The sequence below is a fragment of the Phascolarctos cinereus genome, unplaced genomic scaffold (genome assembly GCF_003287225.1).
Source record: "Phascolarctos cinereus isolate Bilbo 61053 unplaced genomic scaffold, phaCin_HiC Scaffold_9;HRSCAF=440, whole genome shotgun sequence".
Lineage (NCBI taxonomy): Eukaryota > Metazoa > Chordata > Mammalia > Diprotodontia > Phascolarctidae > Phascolarctos > Phascolarctos cinereus.
The window spans coordinates 211,371,669-211,392,694 of NW_027556402.1; the positions used below are offsets into that span (position 1 = coordinate 211,371,669).

Below are 21,026 nucleotides of genomic sequence, written 5' to 3' on the forward strand. Positions count from 1 at the left end.
CTGCTGCTTAGAGGTTGAAATAGGTGTTTTTTTTTTTAATGGAAACACAAATTTTGGTCACCTTTCTCCCCTTTTTTGTGAGTGTTTTTCCCAAGTTGTTTCAGCCTTCTCCCCTTCTGCATCTCTTGTTAGCCTTGGCATCCCCACGACCTCAGAAGCCAGCCTTTTACTGCCTCCAGCTCTTCCAGGAGCACTTTCTTTCCCACTCTTGATTCTGGATTGGCCCTAGCAGGACTTGTAGCTTGACCGGGGGTGGCACCTTCCTGGGCATCAGGAACCTGAGATTTTGTCCTGGCAGCTGACTCCCAGAATGACCTGGGATAAGTCACTGTCTTCTTTGTATCTGTCAGACGAGAGGGTTAGACTAGCCATTCTCATAGGACTGCCCTTCCAGCTCTTGAATTTTCTGATTTAATGAGATTGGGCTCTGCAGCTGGTCCTGCAGAGACCAGGGACACCTCCTCCTTGGCCCAACGTGGCATGCTTATACTTTCAGACCGTCTCTGGCCTCTACTTCAGTTGTAGGTCCCCAGAGTAGGCTCTTGGGGATCTACTTTTAAAGGCATTAAGGATCCTGGGACTGTCCTAGCATCTTTCTTTTTTTTTTTTTCCCCAGTCAAAGACAAGGTTTATTAGAACATCTGTCATATTGGGCAGACTCTTAAGGAGTCTGAACATTAGTGAGCTATTAGCTAGATTGTAAGAATCTGAGCCTCTCCTAGCATCTTTCAGCTGGTGTGGAGTTTTGTCCCCTACTTCCACTCAATTAAATTCAACAAAAAATTATTTTCCTTTTTTTTTTTGCTTTTTGGTGAGGCAGTCAGGGTTAAGTGACTTGCCCAGGGTCACACAGTTAGCTAGTAAATGAGTGAGGCCACATTTGAACTCAGGTCTTCCTGACTCCAAGCTTGGAGCTCTATCCACTGTGCCACATAGCTGCCCCTCAACAAAAACTTACTAAGTGCCTACTATGTGCCAGGCACTGTGCTAAGCACTGGGGATAGAGTGAGAGGCAAAGATAGTCCCTGACCTGAGGGAGCTCATTATTTCTACTGAAACCCCATCGATAAAGAGGTTGGAGATTCCAGGGGGGTGTTGATCCTAGAATGTTAGAACCTGAAAAGGTCCTTAGGTAATATGAAGTCTAACAATCTAATTTTGTAGGTGGGGAAACCAAGGCCCAGAGAAGAAAAGGGACTTGGCAGGGTCACATTTGAATCCTGATTTCTGGTAGAACAGGGTTGGGGTCAGTTTTGGAAAATGAGTTTATGGTGGCAGGGGCAGGCCTGCCAGGCTCTGAGAGCGGGTGCATTGGCATGTGGCCCTGGAGCCAACTTTCCCATGACTGGGACTCCCCGGGCACATTCTTCCTCCCCCTGGAAAGAACACCAGACACTGAGCACCTGTCCTGTTTGCCCTGGGATGGTTCCATCTTGGAACAAGGAACTCTGGTGTCAAGGAACCCTCAGGACAGTGTGCCAGGAAGCCTGGGTCTAGCTTCCCCTGTCCCTTGGCTCTGCTCATTCTGGTGCCGGCCTACAGCTCTGCTGTTTTTTAGTGGAATCGGTGTTGGGAGCACCGCTCCATAACGATCTCCCCAGAAAGCTGACGTCTCATCATCTGAGACCAAAAATAAATCTTTGACCCTTTCCTGGGGAAGTGTCTGGGTATCCGTGGGGGTGGCAGGTGGCCAAGTGCAGGCAGCTGGGCGGGCTTCCCAGAGCAAGCTCTAGGAAATAACTGATCCTGGCCTTCCTTCCAGTGCCAAGGTGCCCCCCAGGTGGGCAGTGAGCCTGGTCCGTGGAGCATCTTGTTCCTTCCTTGCAGGGTCCCCGGGCTCTGTGAGGGTCCTTACAGACACTCTCTGTTTGGGGATGTGAAGCACCTTGCCGACCCCCTCCCCTCCTTCCCCAAAGGGTTTCTTTCTTTGCTGATTTCTACCACTTTTCTTTTTTAGGCTTAGTAGCAACAAACTTGCCTTCCCCTTCCTTAATTCACCTAAGACATAATTGGGGTTAAAAAAAAATCTTCTGAACCCCTTCTGAACTCGTCTTTTTTTTTTTAAATTTTGGAGGCAATGGGGGTTAAGTGACTTGCCCAGGGTCACACAGTTAGCTAGTAAATGAGTGAGGCCACATTTGAACTCAGGTCTTCCCGACTATGGGGCTGGTGCTCCATCCACTTTGCCACCTATGTGCCCCTTTTTCTCATCCTTAAAATGGGGACAATCATACTTTCAATAGCTGCACACTCCAGTTATTGTGGACTACTTGCAAGTCCTATATTGATCGAGCCTGAGACTGTAGTTGACACAGAGACATTGGGAGCTTGGTGTCTGCTGCTGCTGCTGCTGCTGCTGCTGCTGCTCTGGGTCTCGGCCAGCAGTCACTGGAACGAATGGAGAGTAGGAAGCTAGTCTCTGGTCTCTCAGTCTGACTTTGGCCTGTCGGTAGACCTCTTAAAGCTAGCCCCTTTTAAAGCTGCACCCCTTAAAGCTAGCCCCTCTTAAAGTTGTACCCCTTAAAGCTGCACTCCTTAAAGCTTGTCCCTATTAAAGCTAGCCCCTCTTAAAGCTTCATACCTTAAAGCTAGCCCCTCTTAAAGCTGCACCCCTTAAAGCTAGCCCCTGTTAAAGCTCTACCCCCTTAAAGCTAGCCCCTCTTAAAGCTCTACCCCTTAAAGCTGCACCCCTTAAAGCTAGCCCCTCTTAAAGCTAGCCCCTCAGGATTCCCCATCTTTTTTTTTTTTAACCCTGTTACACAGCTGAGTAGGGAGGAGGGGAAGGAAACTGACTTTCTTGAATCTTCCACCAAGGTCCAGCCTGGCTGCATCCTATACCCCATTAACTGTCAGGCTGGCTCACTGGGCCAGAGACACTGGAGACACAGGCTGGGTGCAATAAACATTTTGCACCTGTTGGGCCCAGCTGCCTGATCCGGCTACTTCCCCTGCTAACCAGTTGATGAGTCATCCTCAGGTTGGCAGAGCCCACCGGGGGAGTGGCCCTTTCCTAGAATCCCATTTCACAGCTTTGCAGTATCCCTGGGTCTTCGGCTCCAAGCAATGGCAGCCAATTCCCACCCCCAGTGAGAGAAAGGACCCTCTGTTGCAGGGGCAGCTGGAAATTTAGAATTGGCCTCAAAGGCTTAGAAAATGCAATTGCCTCTTCCCACCAACTCCACTTGGTTTTCTTGGGGACTTAACGTCAGCCGTATCAATGGCCTCTCTATTATTGCTGCTATATAATCATTATTTTTTGCCCTGGACCTGTCTTTTAATTGGTTTGGGGAACTCCCAGCTGAGGGAGCCACTTTTTCCAACGAAGATCATTGAAGAGAGGGTGAAATAACGCCCAAATCCCAAGCCTTCCCAATTTTGAGTCCATTTCTTCAGCCCTTTGTTATACCATTGTTGCCTCTTATCATCATCATCATCATCGTCATCGTCATCGTCAGCAGCAGCATCTGCAGCATCTGCAGTATCTTGGTGTAGTGGAGAGAGATCAGAGATCTGTCTTTGGAGCCACCTCTGATGCATGCTAGCTGTGTGACCTGAAGCAAGTCACTTAACTTCCTTCCTTCCTTCCTTCCTTCCTTCCTTCCTTCCTTCCTTCCTTCCTTCCTTCCTTCCTTCCTTCTTCCTTCCTTCCTTCCTTCCTTCCTTCCTTCCTTCCTTCCTGTTAAGTGACTTTCCCAGAGTCACAGAGTATCTGAGGTGAATTTGAACTCAGGTCCTCCTGACTCCAGGGCCAGTGCTCTACAGTGCCACCTAGCTGCCCCTTAAGTCACGTAATTTCTCAGGGAGTCTAGGCCTCTCTCAGATACTATAAATTTCAGGGAGTTTCCTCTACAGTGAAATCACAGGTCCCACCCTTGCTTTCATCCCATCATAATTCTCCTGGGCCTTCAGGTTTACAAAGTGCTTTTCTTACCGTCACCCTGGAAGCTGGGTAGTGAAAGCAGTAGCACCCTCATTTTGCAGATGAGGATCTTGGGGATCAGAGAGCTGAAATGAGCTGGCTCAAGGCCATGTTGAATGAAGTATCAGTGCTGGGGACTTAGAGTTGTGTCTTTCTCTCAGACATTGTTCCTACCCTCACGTGCGGCTTCTCTCCCAAAAAGAGCAGAGATTTGCTTCTGCCCAAGGAGGACAGACAGGTAAAAGCAGGCGATTTCTGTCAGATCCAGAGATGAACTGGCCTCGTTGTGATGGGCTCTTGCCATAGAGCAGCTTTTTTCCCAATCCGTTTCTGGTTGGTTTGTTGTCCTTGGTGTGGGGTTAAATCTGATTTTTTCTTTTCTTTTTTTTTTTTAATAATAGTTTATTCTTCCCAATTGCATGTAAAAACAATTTTTAACATTCTTTTTAAAAATTTGAGTTAAAAATTCTCTTTCCCCTCCCTGAGCAATCTGGGAGGGCCATTTTTCTATCCCTGTGGGTAGGGATTGTGTGTGGCTGCTTCCTACATACTGCCATGTGTTTGGGGTATGGTGAACCTTAAGAGAATCCTTAGAGGGAAGATTGTAGGTTCCTCGGTGACTGATTGGACTCAGGTAGGAATACTGGATTTGGGCTTATAGGGCCTGAGTTAGAATCCCAGTTTTGTCAGTGACTGATTTTGTGACCTTCAGCTGAAGTCATTTCTCTTCTTAGGAACCTGGTTTCTCCATCTGTAAGAAAAGGGCATTGGACCAGAGGACCTCCAAGGTACCCTCATGCTCTGAATTCCTGTGACTCATGGAAATGGGCCAGTTCCTTGGAATTCTTGATCTCCCTAGCCAGCCCTCTTTGGGAACCTGGGGTCCAGCTACCTTGCAGGGGCAGCTAGGTGGCACAGTAGATAGAGCACCGGTCCTGGAGTCAGGAGGACCTGAGTTCAAATCTGGTCTCAGATCAGATACTTGACACTTACTAGCCGTGTGACCCTGGGCAAGTCACTTAACTCCAGTTGCCTAAAAAAAAAATAGAAAAGGAATTAAGATACCAGGATCCTTCCCTCAGATTCCCCCTCCCTCAGTTGAGTTACAGAGACTGGGATAATTTTTCTAGGCCACGCTACCCTCGTTCCAATCCAATGAGCTGATGTCCTAGAAGCACCTGGCCACCATATTGCTTTGGGAGAAGCAACGCATGATTGGCCCACTTGGGTTCCACAGCTGTTCTCCTTCCTCCACTCCCCTCCCCAAGAGGTTCTAGGGTCTTACAGAGTTGTAGGGTCAGGGTTCCAGGTGCCGTTGGTTCTCTGCTTCCTTGTTGTTGTTGAGTCGTTTTTCAGTTTTACCTGACTCTTTATGACCCCATTTAGGGTTTTCTTGGCAAAGATACTGGAGTATTTTGCCATTTCCTTCTCCAGGTCATTTTCTAGATGAGAAAACTGAGGCAGAAACGGTTAAGTGACTTGCCCAGGGTCACACAGCTAAGTGTCTAAACCTGGATTTAAACTCATCCTGATTCTAAACTCAGTGCTCTATCCACTGTGCTACCTAGCTGCCTTGCCTCTACTTCCTGCCCCTGACAAACACTGGTGGGCCTGGCTGGTACCCTCTAGGTCCAGTGAAACATTTCACATGTGGATTGCCCTGCTGTTCTTTCCACCCACCTTCCTGTGATTAGTAAGAGGAGTAATTCCTCCCTCCCTACGTAAGTGTTTATCCCAAGCCCCTTACCGTCTTCCCATACCTGTGATATGCTATGCAGTCAGTAATAATCACATACAATTCTCATTCGCAGGAAGAGAAGGATTATTTCTTTGCAGAGTCATGGGCCTCTTCAATCAACAATTCATAGCATTAGCCTAATGGCTCTGTAGGCCAGTGGCCCTTCCTGCTTCCAGATGCAACCACACGTCCCCTTTGCATATGTTGGTCTGTCCTACTTATTTCCTAGCGGTTGTACTGGCATCTGGGAGGACTGTGGGAGAGGGGTGGGGAAAGTGGGGGGTCATGGCTCTAAATGAGCTTCTGCCTCATTCTATAGCTTATTATTCCCCCCGGCTTTGTTGTGCCTAGGGTGTGCTGTGGTTTACCGAGGGCATGCTCCTAGTCACCATGACATGCCTTGATTTACTTGGTCACTCTGGGACGTGCTATGACTCCCCCAGGAAATACTCCTTTTCTCCCAGGAAAAATTGTCCTCCACTGGAGATATGCTTTTCTTTTTTCTTTCAGTTTTGCTGTTCCTTCTTCTTTACCCAGAGACCCAACGTTGTTCCTTACCTGGTGTGATTTGGCAGGTGGTTGAGGGGGGTCTGAGGGGGCAGCCTGGTTCTCCAACTTATTCCTCTGATGCCCTGTCCCCTCTCACACTGACCCAGCTGGTCACTGGACCATGGAATTAGGTCGGGAGGAATCTTAGAGGCCTTTAAGACCAACCCCCTCATTTTACAGATAAGAAAACTAAGTTTCACTGACTTGATAAGGTCACAGTCTCTCTAAGCTTTTTTTATTAAGCTCTTACTTATAGGTCAGGTGTGGTGCTCAGTGCTGAAAGGCTAAGCCAAAGCCTGCCCTCAAGGAGTTTACATACATGATGGACAGCTGCAAGTGAGATAGCCACTCCCTCCTCTTAGTTTCAGCTGGCTGCCCTACTCCACTCCTTCCCCAATTATCCAGAACATATGGGAGCTGCTGGGGGGTGGGGGCTGAGGGGGTGGGAGGACTAGAGGCTCTAGGCCAGGGGTGAGGAACCTGAGACCTCTAGGCCACATGTGGCCTTCTAGGTCCTTGGGTGCGGCCTTTTCACTGAGTCCATGTTTTACAGAACAAGTCCTTTTATTAAGGGGATTTGTTTTATGAAGTCTCGATTCAGTCAAAGGGCTGAACTTGAGGACCTAGAGGGCCGCATGTGTCTTTGAGGCCACAGGTTCCCTACCCCTTCTCTAGACTAAAAGCCACTCTGGTCCACAGCTCAGTTTTCTTTTTTCCTTCCTTTCCTTGCCCTCTCTCACTCCTTGCCTTCCACAGGCTAGTACAGAGAGGTCTAGGAGTCTCTCCTGACTGGTCTCCACCCAAATCACCCCCTCTGAAGAAAGGTCTTGGGTTCCCTTCTCACCCAGTGATGGAGAAATGGATTTCCTCTCATTTTGGAGAGCTCTGAGCTCCTAGGCCTGTGAGATCCTGTTAAGGCAGGCAGGGAGGAACACAGGCTGGTGTTTAGTAAGCCCTTGTGTTTCGCCTTGGACTTGCTATTCATCAGGCTTTTTGCATATTCCCCAGAGGAGTCGTTCTTAATTGAATTCTTAGGAATGGTGGAATGAGCAAGAGCTGCTGAACATGGGGCAGGGGGAGGGAGGGAGTAAGCAGGCTTTTTTAGGGGGTGGGGCTAGGCAGAGAGAGAGGGTAAAGGAGGGGGGAAGAAAAAGAGAGGGAAGAGAGAGGAGTGGGGTGGGGGGAGAGACAAAGGAGGGAGGGGAATAGAAAGAGACATACACACAGATAGAGACAAAATGAGGGAGGGAGAAAAGAGGGAAGAGAGATGAAAAAGGGCGGGAGGGGGCAGCGTGGCGGGGAGAGACAGAGGGAGGGGAAAAAGGAGGAGAGAGGGAGGGAGGGGAATAGAAAGAGACACACACAGACAAAATGAGGGAGGGAGAAAATAAGAGGGAGGAGAGAGGAAAAAGGACTCAGAGAGAGAGAGAGGTGGGGGGGAGAGACAGAGGGAGGGAGGGGAAGAAGGGAGAGAGAGGGAGGGAGGGGAAAAGAAAGAGACACAGAGACAGAGACAGAAAATGAGGGAGGGAAAAAATAAGAGGGAGGAGAGAGGAAAAAGGGCAGAGAGAAGGGGAAACAGAAAAAGAGAGAGAGACAGAGAGAAAGAGATACACACACACACACAAACCTTAACACATTTGCACCTGCCCTCTTCCTTTGAAGGCAGTTTCCAAGTGAGAGCTTTGATCTGTTGATTAATCAGGTGAATTCTGCTTTCCCACTTAGATCAAGGAGAGGATCATACCACCTCAGAGCTAGAAGGGTCCTTAGAGACCATCTACTCCAGTTCAACGCCCACCTCCCACCCCGTGGGTGTAGGAACCCTCTCTGAACCGTCCTTGATAGGTGTTCCCACAGCTCCTGCCAGAGCATCCTTAGGGGCAGGGACCTCACTTCTTCCCCAGGGAGTCCAGGTGCATTTTTGGACAGTTCTCATAGGTTCCGCCCCTTTCATATTATCATTTTATCTTATCTCCTCTGATCCTCACAACACCCCAGTGATAACTCAGTGCTGTTGTCATCCCCTCGTTACAGATTATAGAAACTTAGACTGAGACAGTATATGCAAAGTGCTTTGCAAACCTTGATGTGCTCTATAAATGTTAGCTATTATTAAATGACTTGGTCACACGGCCAGTCAGGGTCAGCCTCGGGTCTTCTTGATGTCAAATCTAGCTGCCTGGATGCCCCCTAGCTGCCTCTTTAATAACAACATTGGTCATAACTTACATTTATATAGTGCTTTAAGGTTTACAAAGTACCCTATTCAGAGAGCACTTGTCCTGTGTGGCCTGGGCTTATGGCCTAGTTCTGCCCCTTACTAACCTTGACCTTGGGTTGAGTCACTTCCTCTCTCTGAGGGTCAGTTTCCTTTTCTGTCAGATAAGGCTGATAATCGTCACCCATGTCACAGGGCTGTTGCTAGGACAGTATTTATCTGGCTTCTAGGTGTCTTCCCATTGCTACCACCACCACCACCACCACCACCACCCCGCACACTTCATACTTAGCTCTGCCCTCTGGGGCCAAGCAGAACAAGCCTACGTCCTTCCCTGTCTCACAGCACTACAGCTATTTAAGATGACGTTCATATGTGTTCCTGTCTGTCTTTTGGCCAGTGCCTTCTCTCCGAGCCTGCTGAGTGAAGGCTTAGATGGTAGCAGGATCATGGAAAGCGGTTTTGTGGCAGCTTACCCCAGGCCTCAGAGGGGAGGTTTCACCATGGCGTGGGTGGGGTGGTGTAGATCGTCCATCTACTCAGTGACGAGAAATGGCCTGATGGAAGCCGACAATGTAGCCGACAGCCCAGGCAGTGGGAGCTGTGACTTACGGACGATTAAGCCGGATGAGATGTCACTGTGAGTCAGTGCAGCGTGGCTTGATGGCCCAGGTAGCAATGACCCTGTGTCATGGGTGATGGATTGATAGCTTCCTTTTTCAAGCAGGGAAGGAAAGAACCATCTAAGATTTCCCTTCGCCTGGTGGTGTTGCCATTTTTGTGAGTGACTGCCTCCGTATTGTTAATTCCTCTGGTGACCAAGCCCTTCCTTGCCATACATGTAGTATTTGGGTGCCTTTTGGCTCTGGACAGGGGCCATCTCTTGTCATCTATAGGGCAAATGTCAATATGGAATAGTTGGACCAGATACCAAGAGAAGGATGAACAGGACTTTAAATGGAGGAAAAGAAAGTCGTTCTCATGGGTATCCAGGAGAAGAAAGAGTAAAAACATTTTCCCTTACACTGACATATTGTGCTATATGGTTTCCAAAGTGCTCTCTGATTTCAAATAGTAATAGTTTATGTTCCTTTATAATTTATAAGGCATTTTCTTCACAACAGTCCTATAAGGCAATCAGGGCAGGGGTTATCACTCCCATTTTACAGAGGAGGAAACTGAGGCTTTGTGGGGAGAAAGTGATATTAAGTCATTCAGTGAGTCAAGGGCAGAATGAAAACAATAACAATTTTACATATGTGTGTGTGTATATGTATGTGTTTATATATGTGTACATACACACATCTGTATCTGTCTATCTATCTATCTATCTGTGTTTAAAGTCTCAAAGTCCCTTCTTCACAATAACCTAATGAAATAGGAATTTCAGATAAATTTAGCCTCATTTTATAGGTGAGCAAACAGGTTCAGACAGGTAAAGTGACCAGCCTGGCAGACATAGTAAGTGCAGATCAGATATGGCATTTGAACCCAGATCTTGCCTGACTTTAAATCCACCTCCCATGGCATCATCTCTCTCTCTTATCTCTCCAGGGTGAGAACCCAGGTCTTCTGAGTCCTAGGCTGGGGGTGGCTTGTTCCACTGTACCTCCCTGACTCCATGCCAGTCCAGTACCCAAGACCCAAAAGTATCTGGTGCCATGATCACACCCAGACCTGACATGAGATGCGATTTCTGGAGCCCAGATTGTTTCATCCTGGTGCATGGCCATTTGACCTTGGCCTTTGAAATCTTATTTGAGTGCCATTTAAAATAAAACCCAGCTCTCTCTTGAGCAACCGTTTGTTTGTAATGGGAACTGTGCACTCTGCAGGGAGCTCCGTGGATAATACTGCAGCTTGGGCACGCAGCCTCCCTCCTCCTCTACCCCTGGGGATGTACAGCAGGCCAGGACCCGTGTTCGATTCAATTATGCCAAACTTATGAAGAGGCAAAATGAATTAGCCCCTTAGCTGCCTGAGGCCGCTTCTGTGCCCACACACAGCCTGATGTGGTGATGGGAGGGGAGCTTTCAGCCCTCTTGTCTGAGGCGAGGGGGAGGAGCAGGGAAGTAGTGAGGGCGCCAGGCTTCTTTGACCTGGAGGCTGATTTGAGACATATACTAACCTATCCTGGAAGGGAAGAGGTTAATTCTTTGGGGAATTTAATGCAACAATCTGCCTGTTCTCAAGGTCATCCGGTCCATCCCCCTGCTTCTGTTGTCATGACTGTCTCTAACCCAAGCCAGGAGGGTGGTATTCTCTCCTGGGTTTAAAGTCGTCCAGAGAAGGAGGTTCCACGTTGTCACTTGGTAACCATTCCAGGCTCGCTCATCTGCCCTTGGCTAGGACATTCTTTATCCCTAGCTTGAGCCAAAGTCTGACTGACTAACTTAGAGGAAGAGTCTTCAAAGAATTTGTTACAACCATGAGGGACCTTAGAAAGCGTTTAGTCGACCCCTTTCCATTTTAGAGAGGAGGAAGCCCAGAGAAGGGGAGTGATTTGCCTCTGCTGAAGTCACGTAGTGAATTGGTGGAGGCCCTTGGGATAGAGCCCAGGTCTCTGGACCGATCCCTTTCCATCAGCCACATAGAGGCTAGAGGTCATTATTTAGCACAACCTTGGGACACTGCATGGAAAGCAGAGTGACACAGTGGAAAAGAGTGGGGATCCCGGAGACCTGAGTTCAAATCGCAGCTTTTCTGTGTCTCACCTGTGTGGCCACTTAACCCCCGTGACTCTCAGTTTTCTCATCTGTAAAATGAAGAGGTTGAAGTAAATGACTTCTAAGGTCCCTTCCAACTGTCAACCCACGATTCTACTAAGGACATTCATTTCCCAGCCAGCTGAGAATGAAGAAGTGGTGTTTCCCAGCCAAACCTGCTCTTGCTTCCTGGAGTAAATTGTTGCTTACCCTGGGTGACCAGATGAAAGGCCAGTGAACAGAAGTATGGGAAGGTGCTCATTGCTATGGGGCTTTATAAATGGGCAGAGAACTGCTGTCTTTTTGGTTTAGCAGCATCCAGATGTTGTCTTGGATCTGAGCAGAGGCCGTGTGCCTTTGAGCTGGGGTAGGAGCTACTTAGTTGTGTGCAGGTGTTTATATATCTCCCTAGCCTGTGGTTCCTTTATCTGGTTTCAGATGCTGGGCTGGATGCAGTAAGGGAAGATCTACCAGGGAAGTCCACTGCTCTCTTAGATTGGGTCCTGAGCTCTGCCATGGGTTGGGTGCCCCTCTTTTTCTTTTATCCTGGAGGTAGAGGGGAAAATATATTTGTTGGGAGCCTCATTTGTCCTGGCTTATTCTTGAAGTTCATAAAGTAACTGGTTTATGAAATGAAAATGATGAGAAATTGACCACATCATCTTGTTTTTTTGGTTAGGAAATGGGGTTAAGTGACTTGCCCAGGGTCACACAGCTAGCAAGTGTTATGTGTCGGAGGCCAAATTTGAACTCAGGTTCTCCCTAGTCCAGGGCTGGTGCTTTATCCACTGTGCCACCTAGCTGCCCTGACCACATCATCTTAAAGTGTTATTATAACTTGGTCATAATGAAAATGTTCAATAGAACAGGACTCAGGACAGAGCCTTGTAGTACTCTCCTAAAGACAACTTCAGGCTGACATTTATTAAAATTGCCACTGTCAGTGAACCTCCATCCTATCTATTTGACAAAAATCTCTTGTGAACCTCCTTCTGGTCACCTCCTCACTTGGAGCATCCTGATGGTCAAAGAGAAAATTGTAATATTCCTACCCTAGACTGTAAGTGAGTGATTTTCTTAAAATTCAGAGATAAACATGGGCAGATACTGTAAAAGGGAAGAATATTAAAGAAGGATAAGAGGCTTCCAGTAATTAACAATAATTAATTCTAGTGAACTAACAATTCAGTTAAGATTGAAAAAAAGAGTTTGAAAAGATTGATGTGGTTGCATAAGGAACTCTCTGATATTTGAAGATAAAACAAGAAAAGAAACAGAAAAAAGAAACAGGGTGGGGGGGAATAGATTACCAAGGAAGAAGACATGTCATAATCATGTCAGAAAGTCTTAACGGCAGGGTGATCTGAGGTTTGGGCAGTCGTTAACTATTGCTAATGGCAACTGTAAGGGCATTTTTGGCTCTATTGGGGCCAGAAGAATGTAATAGAAAGGAAAAGCTTAGAGGATGTGGGACAACATTCAAGGACAACCAAGAGAAAATAGGTCTCACCAGCTTTAATTTTACTTCCCTTTTTGTTAATAAGAAAAGTGATGTTCCTGCTGGGGAAAGAGTTGGAAAAAATGGGTAAATGAAAATCAAGATCCAGGGCCCATTGTATTGAGTCAGAATCTTCAGGGCACGTGAATGGTCTCCTAGGGAACTGAAAGAATCAGCGGATGTGATTATTGAGCCTGTATCCGTGATTTTGAAGGAAGTGTGGGGAAACAGTGTTGCCCCAGAAGGAGGAGAAGATGAATTTGGCCTCAGGGAAAATTCTAGAACTCATTGTTGAGTGATTTGTGAGTACTTTAGAAGAGGAATTGGTAATCAGTGAGAACCAGCACCAAGAATTAAGTCGTTACTTTCTTCTTTAACAATTGCATTTACTTCTTATCTGACTTATCTGGTTCCAATTTTGACCTCCAGTTGATGCTTCCCTGCCAGATTATCTTTCTTAGACACAGCTGTAATCATGTCACTCCTCCATTCATAATCCTTATATGGCTCTTTATTGCCTGTTGAATGTGGTCCAAGGTTCTTATCTTGGCATTCATAGCTCTCCCTAATCTGACTCCAGCCTATTTGACAAAAATTGCTCATGATATTCTTGTGGCCAAGATGTAAAGATATGAACTCTAGGAAAGTACATTTAGTTTTGGAATTGGTTAAATGCCAGAGTGGTGATTTTAATGAATATATTTCAACTTGGAGCTGTCTCTAGGGAAGTAATATAAGCCTCTGTCCTGGGTCCTCTTCTGTTCAACATTTGTATTATGACTTACATCAGAGATTCTTAATCTGAGGTCTACAAATCCCTTAGAGGTCCATGGATAGATTTCAGGGGGTTTGTGAATTTGGATGGGGAAAAAAATTCCCATTTTTGTCACTGACCTCTAATTGAAATTTTGCACTTCCTTCAATTATGAATGTAGGGAACAATCTGTTATTCTGAGAAGGGTCCACAGGCTTCACTGTACTGCCCAAGGAGTACATGGCACACAAAAGGTTAAGCACCCTTGACTTGGTTAGATAAAGGCATAGATTGCGTGCTTATCCCACACTTTTCAGCCTTATATGTAATGAGGTGATAACCAATACACACAGGAATCTGCCTCCAAATTTATCTCAGTAGGCTAGAGTGGTGGGATGGATCTAATAACATGACATTTAATAGGGATGAATGTAAAGCCCCTGGCTTAGAGTAAAAAATTGGTGATATGATGTTGGTTTTTTTTTTTAAAACTTGGTGTTTTATCAGATGGCAAAGTTAACATGAGTCATATGTATGACATAGCAGCAAAAAGTCTTAAAACAAAGCAACCAAATTGCTGTGCCCCAGAGCTACATGAGTAGGGGCACGGGAGGCGCTAGTTCCGTTGTCCTCTGCCTTGATCAGACCACGTCTGGAGTATGTTCAGTTCTGGGCACCACATTGTAGGAGGGAGCTTGATAAACTGGAATGCACCCAGGGGATTGTGACCAGGATGGTGCCGCATGATAGTTGGTCAAAGCAATCGCAAATGTTTGGCCTCAGAAAGGAGAAGACTTAGGGCTGGGAGTGCTGTCTTCAAGTATTTGGAAGACTGATGCGTATCATGAGGATTAGCTTTGTTCGTCTTGGGAGTGATGGCTAGAAGCGGCAAGGAAACAGATTTCCACTTGACTTTTGGGAGAACTTCACAATCAGGGCTGCCTGAAAATAGAATGAGCAGCTTTGTGAAATAATCAGTTCTCTGGGTCTAGAATTGTTTGAGCAGGAGTGGGGTAAGCTCTCTCAGGGATACTGTAACGGGGAAGCATCCATCAGGCAGGGAGCTGGCCTTAGAAATCTACGCAGGAGACTCAGCCTTGACCCTTTCCGTAATGTACCAATGAGGATCAATGCTTCTTGGGTGTCCTGAGCCAGGGAAGGGCCTGAGGAATGACCCCTATGCCCAGTCTGTGTGTCATAGAATCCCAGGGACCTCAGAGGTCAGCTGACCTGAAACATGATTCCCCTCTCCCAGTGGCCATCTAGGCATCTAGAGAGAACATTGCTAATGATGGAGAGCTCATTTCCACCTCCTGAAGCAGCCCAAATTGACAGCTCGTATTGTTAGGAAGCTGAAATTTGTGTTTTCTACATGTTGGCTCTTGCTTCGTCCCAGGGGACCAAGCAAACCCAGTCTGATCCTTCTGCATTCGGCCTTCCATGAAGACAGCCTTCATGCGCCGCCATCATGCTCCGGGCTAGACACCTTCGGCCAGTCAGTCCCCTGCATGATTTCCAGTCCTCTTACCATCTTGATTACCTTTCTCAGGACATGCTCCTGTTTGTCCATGTCCTTCCTAAAGATGTGGTGCTCACAACTAAATGCAGTACTTCAGATGTTGTGTGATTAGGCAGAGGACAGTGGGAATGTCACCTCACTCCTTCTGGGTGCTTGCCCATATTAAGGCAGCTGAAGATGGCATTTTTTGGTTGTCATGTGACAATGTTAAGTCTTGTCTCACGTGACCTTTTTCTTGTGTGTTGTGTTTTTTGGACCTAAGAGTAGGATTTTGCTTTTGTACTTGTTAGATGCGGAGTATCCTTCCAGCATGGCGGTCTTTTGGAGGCCAGTCTTATTTGGTGCCTTGGTTGACACCCCTTCCCACCAGCTACACGTGCATCTTCCTCCTTGATGAAAGTGCTGTGTGTGTTCTTCTCAGGGACTGAGCCCCTAGCCCTATCTACCTCTCCAAGAATGTTCCTAGGGAGTTTGGTAGGTGCTTTTGGGGTCCTATGATCTTAAAAGCTCCGGTCCCTTGGGAGGCCCGGGATGGTCCTCCCCAAGTTGGCGCTTTGGAGAAGCTGAGTTCTGCCTTCGATCCTGAGCGCTAGCCCTCTGGCCTTCCAGGCCTAACTTGTCCCCCTGCCTCTTTCTTTGCAGTGTTTTGGACGATGAAGGCAGCACCCTACGGCAGCAGAAACTCGAGAGGCAGGTGAGTGGGAGGAAATGGCCCTGGGGGAGTTGGGAAGGTGGTCCATCGCCCACTTAGATGAGCAGCATGGATTTCTGCCATCCCAGAGGGGCAGAACCTTGTGGTTTGGAACTCCTACAGGTTGGGGGTGTGTCTCCATCAGACCAGGATGTGAGTAGCAAAGGAAGGAGGTTCATAGGGTCACAGAGCGAGAGCCGGAAGGGACCTCAAAGATTGTTCTGGTCTTCTACAGAGGAGGAAACTGAGGCCCAGAGAGGGGAAATCACTTGCTCAAGGTCGTGCAGGTAGCCAGTAGCAGAGCTAGGTTTTGAGCCCAGGCCCTCTGACTCCACATACAGTACCAGTGTGCCTCAGTGGCAGAAAATGGGTCTAGGTGGAGTGTTGGGGATTGGAGTGAGGCATGCCAAAACCCAACCCAGAGCCTGGTGCTGCTCTCCTTTATCTGCCCCCTTATCTCTTACAGTTCTGCCTCCACCCCCAGCATCCACTCTTGTGCCTTCCTTGAGCTAACCCAGAACATGAGTTGGTGTCCAAAAACCTCTGGGATGATGGTACGGGGTAGTGAAAAAACACATGAGATGTGGAGTCTGAAAACCGAGCTTCAAGCTGCCTTTCTGCCGTTTTCTAGCTGGGTGACCTTCAGTGAATCACTTAATTTGCTCCTCAGCAAGAGGGGGGTGATAATATTTGTGCTGTCTCCTTCACAGGATTGTTGTGAAGAAAGCTTAAATCAAAAGAGAAATCTGAGCTCTTACCTTTTTTCTTTTGGACCAAACCTGTCATTTCATTGTAATTTCATCCTCCTGGATGAGGTCAGCACTTCTCTTTAACCTAGAGCTGCCCAGAGCATGGAGGGGTTAAGTGACTTGCTTAGATTCCCTCAGCCAGTATGGGTCAGAGCTGGAACTTGAAGACGCCCCACTCCTCCATCTAAGGTGGGGGAAAGACATCCTAGCCCTTAGGGAACCCCAGGTGAGAGGTACAGACACAGCCTGGTTTTGGGGGAGCTGTAAGGCTGTGGGGAAGACCTAGTTCAGCTGTATTATGCCTAGACCTCAGAGAGACCCTTGTCTGAGGGAGAGACATGGTCATTGAGTTCTGAGTCTGAGATGGAGAGAGAGCCTCGGAATTCCAGTGGTCTCAGGTCCTTAGACAAGGCGAGGTTGGAGGGAGCCCTGGGAAGCCTTGATGAACATCCCCTCAACACCTCCCTGTCCTTGCTTTGTGTCTTTAGAGAGCTTTGCTGGAGCAGAAACAGAAGAAGAAGCGCCAGGAGCCTCTGATGGTACAGTCCAACCCAGACAGCCGCGCGAGAACACGCCGTGCGCGGCAATCTGAGGAGCAGGCCCCGCTGGTGGAGTCCTATCTGAACAGCAACAGTAGCACCAGCTACAACGGTATTCAGGAAGGCTGTAGCATGGCTCCCGGGGCCAACGTCAGCGGGCCTTGGGTTACTGGCGCCAGTATTGCTGGGTGTGGGACTATAGTGGGACAGGATTACAGGAGCCAGGGTTATAGGAGCCCAGCATTACCACCTGTTGGGTTTAGAGGAAGGGAAGGGAAGGGAATAAACATTTATCAAACGCCTGCTGTGTTGTATACACTGTGCTAAGCACTTCACAAATATCATCTCATTTGATCCTCACAACAGTCCTGGAAAGTAGGTGCTGTTATCATTCCCATTTCACAGCTGAGGAAACTGAGGCAAACAGAAGTTAAGTGTTTTGCCAAGTATCACAAAGTTAGTAAATGTCTGAGGTTGGATTGGAACTCAGGTCTTCCTGACTCTAGGCCCAGTATGCCACTAACTGCCTCCAAACTGGGTTTAGGCCACCTTTAGAAATGCTTTAAGTTGTACAAACCCAATTTTACTAGACAGTTATCACCGCCACCACCATCACCACCATGGAAAACTCATTTAATATAGCAATTGCTATTAATAATAATAATAGCTATCATTTACATAACACCTTAAGGTTGCAAAGTGCTTTACTCATTTAATCTCCTTTAATCATCACAATACCTATGAGGTAGGTGCTGTTTTTATCCTTATTTTAAGGTTAAATGACTTCCCCAGGGTCATACAGCAAGTCAGTATTGGAAGCTGGATTTGAGCTCAGGTCTTCCTGACTCCCAAGTTCCACCTTCTGTCCACTGAGCCATCTCAATGTAAATGACAGAACACATAATGTTCCACACTTAGAGTTTGCATTTCTTAACAAAGGAGAGAGAAATGTTTTATTAACAGTCATCCAGAGCCAATATAGTTCATTTAATGTTACCTTCATTTATATCATCATATCATGCATATTCCATCTGCTTTCTTTTCTCTGACTCAGCTCATGCAAATCGTTGTGTTTTCTGAATTCCTCACATTTACCGCACCCTCATTTTTCACTTGTGCTCAGTGTTGTAGGTAGTTAGGTACCTTGGGCCAATTCTTCTCAAGCTTACAGGGCCTTTAGAGTTATAGCATCTAGATGTAAGCACAGCGGGGTAAGCCGGTGCAGCAAAACCACAGGAACAGTGAAAAAACAAGTACAGCCATTGAGCTTGGGGGGACACATTTTCACCCGCTCCAGTATGCACACACCATATGGAATTTAGTGCTTTTCCTCCTGTCGTCTTGAAGAACAATAATAATCAATCACATTTACGTAACACTGTAGGTTTTCAAATGCTTCACATACATTTGGTCTTCTCAGTAGTCCTGTGACCAAAGTAGCAACGATAAAAGCCAAAAAATCAATGACATGCATATTTGTATAGAACTTTAAAGTTTACAAAGTGACACGTGGCAACCTTCTAGCAATCCTGTGAGGTGGGCATTTTGAGAATTGCTCCTGTTTTACCCAGGAGGAAATTGAAACGCAGAGACGGCTTAAGTGATTGCCCAACGTTCACAAAACTGTTAAGTATCAGAGCCAAGATTTGATCCCAGATTTCTCTTGACTCTTAACTCTATCACTCTGTACTGTATAGCAGTATTTATTTGGGCTTGATGCTTTCTGTCACCATGGTTTAGTTTCACTGCCTCTCCTGTCATGCTAACGTTGTTCAGGTGTTTAAGATCCTTGACCTCAGGGCCAAGTTTCTTTGTGTTAAACTAAAAAAAAAATATCTCTAGCACTTAACCTACAAGGCTGTTGTGAGGATCAAGTAAGATGATATATGTAAGGTGCTTTGTACAATTTTAAATGTTACGTAAATAACCATCATAATTATCATAGAAAGTGTGGTGTAGTGACTATGGAGTCAGGCTCAGAGTCAAAAAGACCACCCTAGGTTCAAGTCCCATCTCTGACTCATGCTGGTTGGGTGACCTGGGCAAGCAGTTTAACCTCTCATTTGGCCTCCAGTTTAAGGCTACAAGTGGCAGAGCAATTGGTGATTTACATTTATAGAGAGAATTTCCTCACTGGGATTTCCCTACTCCAATGAAGTCTGGACAAAACAAAAATTATTACAGGGTATTGCCATTATAGAGCCCTACGGTTTTGAAGGAATAGGTTTACTGGGTCCTGGAGCTAGAAGTATAGCATCCCAGCTGTCTAACATCAAAGGGTATCCCATAGATGGTGATTCTGAATCTGTTAAAGAAGTAGTTGCTTCTGCTGCTCCATAGAGTGATGAGAAGAAGCTCTGGATGCCAACAGGAGTGAGAACATCCGTTCCTACCCGCAAGAAGAGGAAGCATTGTGATGGTAGTGGCTCTGTGATGAGGGACACAATCTATATTTCATATATGCAACTATATTTCAGCCTTAAAATGATCCATCAAGAGGTGTACTGTCTTGCCAGGGTCTGTGTCTAGGACATGGTTGAGAACCTTCTGCAATGCATCAGCTACCCCCTTGCATTGATCATGTGGGGATGCAGGATAGTACTAGAAGTAACCTGGAAAGAATCTCTAGGGATAAAGAAGCCTTGGGCAGGAAGCTGAAAGATTGAAGGATATAAGTGACATTTTCATTGCCGTTGCTTTGTAGAAGTTAGGCACGTGGCTGGGGGAGGAGGGGGAGATTGATTTAGGAGTGAAGCAGCTGGCTAAGAAGACATTATCTGAGAACAGGAGTTGGAATTCAGGACCATGCCTTAAGATAGCAGAATGATGAGTTCTTGGCTAGGGATGGAATGTATCTAATGAGGGCTGGGATGAAAAATGCATTTTCTTGGAAACTTCTACATCTGAGCTAAAGGTCATCAAACTAGGGATAGTGGTGGAAGGGATAGGGATAGAGGCACTTGTGATCTAATTGTATAGGGAACTTCCAAGTGACAAAATTCCCTCTACTAGTGCAGAAGTGGGAGGAGTGAAAGAAAACTCCCTGTCTGTTAAACCAGACACCATGGAAAGCAGCCAGTGTAACATAATAGAAGGAGAAATGGAGGCAGTAGGTAAATCACAAGAGACACTAACTAGGAAGAGGAGTGAAAATATGATAGCCTTAAATGTCTCTATGTCAGTACCAGTGCACAGAGTACGGGTAATGCTGTGAATGAGACCTCTTAACACAAGAAGGTAACTATGACCTTATAGGATTTTGATTCTATCAACCAATAGGTTAACTACCCTTCCCAGCTTTGAGTCACCTGTAGATTTGGTACGTATTTCTTCCATACCTTTAATCCAAGTCCCTGATGAAAGATTAGAGCTGACCAAAATCCCTGGGGCACTCACCTAGAGACCTCCTTCCAAGCTGAAATTGGACAATAAGTAGCTATCTTTTGGTACGTCCATTTAACCAGTTCTGAATTAATATAATTATATTATCTTCTAGTCCACATCTCTACGACTTGTCCACAAGAATAACATGAAAGGAAGAACCCTGGGCTTGGACCAGGAAGAGAAGCTGGGTTTCAGTCCTAGTCCTTTCTCCCACTGCCAGTGTGACCTTGAGCTAGACATTTGCCAGCCTTTTCTAATCTGTAAGTGGACTTGACCTGTAAGGTCCCTTTCAGTGCCAACCCAAAGTCTGAGAATGCATGCCACTTCTCTGACAGCGGAGCACCCCCCACGGGTAAAAATGAGGGCTTCTTTGTGGACAGCTCTAAATCTGTTACCTACTATGATCTATGACTTTGTCAAATCCTTTGCTAAAATCTAGGTAAACTATATGCGTAGCATTTCCCTGTTCTGCCTATCTAGTAAGCCTATCAAAAAGGAAATGAGGTTAGTCTGAGATGACCTGTTTTTGATGAAGTCAGGCTGTCTTTTTTATTATCACCGTTTCCTTTTTATTAATGTTTCCTTAACATTCTTTTAATAATATGCCCTAGAATTTTGTCAGGAAGTTCTCTGGTTCTTTGTCTACTGGGTACACTCACTTCCCCGTTTTTTGAAAATTGGAACATTTCCCATTTTCCAATCCTGTGGTGCTTATTCCATTCTCTTGTTTTTGTTTAGTCGTTTTTCAGTCGTGTCTGAC

The 21,026-nt window shown here is 46.5% G+C and overlaps 1 protein-coding gene across 4 annotated transcripts in view; it reads left to right on the forward strand.

Moving 5' to 3' along the window:
• The window catches only part of TUB (TUB bipartite transcription factor), a 74,346-nt gene that overhangs the window by 5,208 nt on the left and 48,112 nt on the right, over positions 1 to 21,026 (forward strand). For all 4 annotated transcript variants that reach the window (XM_021005513.2, XM_078148342.1, XM_078148341.1 and 1 more), the window contains exons 2-3: positions 15,546 to 15,597; positions 16,832 to 16,994. In XM_021005513.2, coding sequence (XP_020861172.1) covers positions 15,546 to 15,597; positions 16,832 to 16,994 — 215 coding nt within the window. The remainder of the gene's footprint in view (positions 1 to 15,545; positions 15,598 to 16,831; positions 16,995 to 21,026) is intronic.